This window comes from Myotis davidii, unplaced genomic scaffold, assembly GCF_000327345.1.
Source record: "Myotis davidii unplaced genomic scaffold, ASM32734v1 scaffold196, whole genome shotgun sequence".
In the NCBI taxonomy this organism is placed as follows: Eukaryota; Metazoa; Chordata; class Mammalia; order Chiroptera; family Vespertilionidae; genus Myotis; species Myotis davidii.
The window spans coordinates 457778-462187 of record NW_006288258.1 but is presented as its reverse complement, the minus strand read 5'-3'; the positions used below and the strand labels follow the sequence as shown (position 1 = coordinate 462187).

Sequence of the window (4410 nt, the reverse complement as noted above, 5' to 3'; positions counted from 1 at the left end):
GGCTGTCAGTTAATTTGCATATCTCGCTGATTAGCCAATGGGAAGGGTAGCGGTCGTACACCAATTACATGTTTCTCTTTTATTAGTGTAGATATCAAGTAGCAGTTTAGCTCAGTGTTTTACAAACATCTATGTCAACACATTAGTGAGTCATAAAATCAACTTAGTGAGGCATGACAAGCATATAAAATAAAAAAAATTACAAGATTAAAAAAAATAGAGCACTCTTGGACATGGACGTGGACATGATTGTGGGGGTGGAGTGGGTAGAGATGCAAGAGGGCAGAGGAGATAAATGGTGATAAAAAAAAAGATAAAAAGAAGACTGTTTTCACCTAATAAGAATAATTTTTTATTAAACTTGTGCTACAGTTTATACATATGTGAACACATGCATATATAATAAGTGTATATATATCTACAGTTGTTTGTATGGAAAATACAATACTGATAAATAATAATAAAAGGAAATAATATTTGTTTCATATACTCACAACTATAACCCTACTTTTGCCCACCCCTATATATAAAGTATTTAAATGTACAAAGTACCAACAGGACAATACTTACAAAAGACTAATCTATATTTAATATCAAGAATGTCTGACAGATATTTAATTCAATATGAATGTAATGACTAGCTATTATAAAATATCAGCTATGGTACTGATACTTTTAGATATATAAGATTTGCTCAAACTCACAGTTCAATGGCTTTATTCCACATAATGACGTAGCCTGAGAGTGTGAAGGACTCCACATTGACAATATGAATGTTACCTCGTTCAGTGCCCACATAGAGCCACTTACTCTGGAAAGGCAAATGGCAAAATGTAACCCTGCAAGAGAACATATATTTAAAAAAATTTTTAAAGATGCCTGGTATATTTTATTAATTGTATTAAAGAGTTAATCATGATATATGTAACTTACGGAAAGCAAAAAATGATATACAACCATTGTAATTAATATTTAATTATATTATAAGCCATCAAATTTATCTACTCATTGTGATTAATATTTAATTAGGCTAATTAAACTTACGCTTATTCAAAGGCCTTACAGTAAATAGACAGCATGGCATAATAGAAAGAAGACAAGTTTGAAGTTAGAGCAGTTATCCCTCAGTATCCTTGAGGGATCCTGCAACCAATTCCCTGAGGATACCAAAATCCATGGTTGACCTTATATAAAATGGCACATTTGTGTATAACCTACACAAATTATCTTGTATATTTGAAATCATCTCTAGATTACTTATAATACTTAAAAATGTAAATGCTATGTAAATGGCTATTATACCGTATTGTTTAGAGAATAACAAGAAAAAAAGTCTGTACACGTTCAGTACTGATGCAACAACCATTGTAGGCCTTTTTCTTTCCCAAATATTTTAGATCTGCAGTTGGTTGAATGTGCAGATGTAAAACCTGTGGATACAGAACCTATGGATACATAGGGCCAACTATGTGTTTCAAATTTGTTTCACGTCATCCACTAACTGTGTTACTTTAGGCACATCCAGGTTTAACCTATAAGCAACAAACTATGAGCACAATACCCACATCACCCCCAGGTACTACTATATTCCTCAGGAGTCATTAAACACTAGTATCTCTCAGGATCTGTGCAAAATGGCCTTCCTATGTTTTTCTTCAATTCAAATACCACCTTCACTCAAATTGATATCCCAGTATTTCCACTTGTCTATCAGGCTTGCCTTGTAAGAGAGGGTCTACTCTCTTCACTAATTTGTAAGCCCTGGAAAGGCAGAGATCCTCTGTACTCAAGCTGAGACAATGCTATTGGAATATAACTGAACAATCACCCCTATGTCCTGATTATATGATAGGACTTCATTGACAAATTATAATAATTTACATGCATGTATTAAATTTTATCATTATACCAACAATTTCAAACATATTCTATATCAGCTCATTTGATTTCAAGGCAAAGAATGGAAACTACCTTGTCTTTGTAGTAGTACTTTTAAAAAAAAGGTAGTATGTTATGAAAACATATAATCCTCATCTTTTCAGATTCTAATTGTGTCTCTCAAAATAGACTATTTAAATTTCGATGAAATAGCACTTAGAATAACACACTGATAATAATGACTGCTAGCCAAAACCGGTTTGGCTCAGTGGATAGAGCGTCGGCCTGCGGACTGAGGAGTCCCAGGTTCGATTCCGATCAAGGGCATGTACCTAGGTTGCGGGCACATCCCCAGTGGGAGATGTGCAGGAGGCGGCTGATCGATGTTTCTCTCCCATCGATGTTTCTAGCTCTCTATCTCTCTCCCTTCCTCTCTGTAAAAAATCAATAAAATATATTTAAAAAAAAATAATAATGCCTGCTAGACTGTTAATACTCAGACTGGGTATTAGGCAAGATATAGCATACAGAAGCTTTGCTGTTCCTATTAACACACAATTTCATTTCTGAGAATTTTCTAGATGAAAACATTTATCAAATAAATGTATGTGCAACTCATGGTCTCACTATTTTCTATAGGTAATGCTCATTTAAATAAATACTTAAGGTTAACTATTTTCTATTGGATATTTTATAAGATAAAGCCATTTTTCTAAAGGATTTACGTATATTTAACAGAGCACAGAAAAGCCTACTGACTCGAAAAATAATTTTATAGTACCTTATTACCTCACAAAGTAGAAAGTTCACAGTGCCATTCTGAAAACTTTAGAACTATTTAGGTTTCAGAATTCAGAACTTACTAGATTTTAGAAAGGTACATAATCCATGTTTTATATATTACTGAATATGGGGCTAGCATCTCATAAACACTGAATATTTTTGAGATATAAATTTAGACAGTTTATTTTTTAATTGATATAATTTCCATATAACATTATATTAGTTTTAAATGTACAACATAATGATTCTATGTATGTGTATATTGTGAAATGATCACCACAATAAGTCTAGCTAACATCATCACCACACGTGCAGTTAGACATTTTCTTGGGATGAGTACTTTGAAGATTTATTCTCTTAGCAACTTTCATATATGCAATACAGTATTATTAACTATAGTCACTGGAAGTTTCTTAAAAAATTAAACATACATCCACAATATGATCAGCCCACTCCATTCCTATGTCTTTACTTAAAGAAAGGAAAGCATATGCCTATAACAAGACTTATAAAAATATTTATGGCAGCTTTGTAATAGCCAAAAACTGGAAACAATCCCAAATGTCCATGTCCATCAACAAGCAAATGGGTCAACAAACTGTGTTATATACTTAGAATACTATTCACAGGTAAAAAAACAAAACAACAACAAAAAAACACTACTGATACATGCAACAACATTGATGAATTTCCAAATTCTTAGGATGATTTTTAAAAAGCCAGAAAAATAAGGATGTGTTGTATGATTCCATTTACATATTATTTATATGCAATAGAAAATGCAAACTTATCTGTTGTAACAGGAAACAGATTGTTGGTTTCCTGGTGATTACAGGGGCAGAGGCTCATAACGGACAGAGAAGGGAAATTCCTGTTCAAAATGGTGAAAAGTGGAAGGTAAAAAGAAGTCACTGGTCCATAACGGTTTTGAAATCAAATTGGGAAATGTTGGATTTTTCTTAATTAGGTTTCAAGACCTGGGAATAGTCCTGTGTGGCTCTCAGCTCCATGCTCTTAATCATCCTTCCTTTTTCATAAAAGGCGGCATTTACTTGCAGCTGAGGACTTTTATCAGCCTGCGCCTGGCAGCAGCCTCCTTTCATTTTGTTCTCTCTCTGGCTCTTTTCAACCCTAGCTAGCAATGTTTCTGTTATAAAATTTTCTGAAGAAAATTGTGAGTCTTAAATTTCACTGGGTTTTACTCTATTAGACAAAAATCACACCCACAAATCTTTCTGAGATAATCTCTTCTGTATGTTGGCTATTGAGAGACCTGAAGGTTGATATTCTTAAGCTTCCTAGAAACTCTCTGGTTTGGTTGAAAGGATCTGTGGAGGCACACACATAACCTCTTAAAAGAGGCCTTTTGTGTGACTAAACACTCTGACCTTTTGGTCTTCAGATTTTTAGTAAAACACTGTACAGCCACACCCTGTTTTTCTCTATGCCATATTTTCCAAAGCAATCTTTTAGCCAGATATATCAGGGAGATAATTTCCTAAATTATCAAAAGTCTTGGATCCTTTAATAATTCTTCCCTCAATTTTTTCTCTTTTAGCATCCTATATTCCTATATAATAAAAGCATAGGTGGTGTCACGTGTGACGCTGCCACAAGATGGCCACCACAAGATGGCCGGCAGGGAAGGGCATTTGTGGGCGATCAGGTTGGACTTGAGGTGGTGAGCAAAATACAGTATACAGATGATGTACTGAAAAAGGAAGAAAAAAAAAATATAAATTACCTTTG

At 33.9% G+C, this 4410-nt stretch overlaps 1 protein-coding gene across 6 annotated transcripts in view; it reads right to left on the bottom strand.

Moving 5' to 3' along the window:
* STXBP5 (syntaxin binding protein 5) overlaps nucleotides 1-4410 on the bottom strand; it is a 156882-nt gene that overhangs the window by 116113 nt on the left and 36359 nt on the right. For 5 of the 6 annotated variants that reach the window (XM_015561611.1, XM_015561605.1, XM_015561606.1 and 2 more), the window contains exon 4: nucleotides 705-839. Coding sequence is in view for 5 of the 6 variants with exons in the window: in XM_015561605.1 (XP_015417091.1) it covers nucleotides 705-727 (23 nt within the window). In the remaining variant the exon portion in view is untranslated. Of the gene's footprint in view, nucleotides 1-704; nucleotides 840-4410 lie in introns of those variants that run through there. The other variant, XM_015561607.1, reaches the window with a different exon arrangement.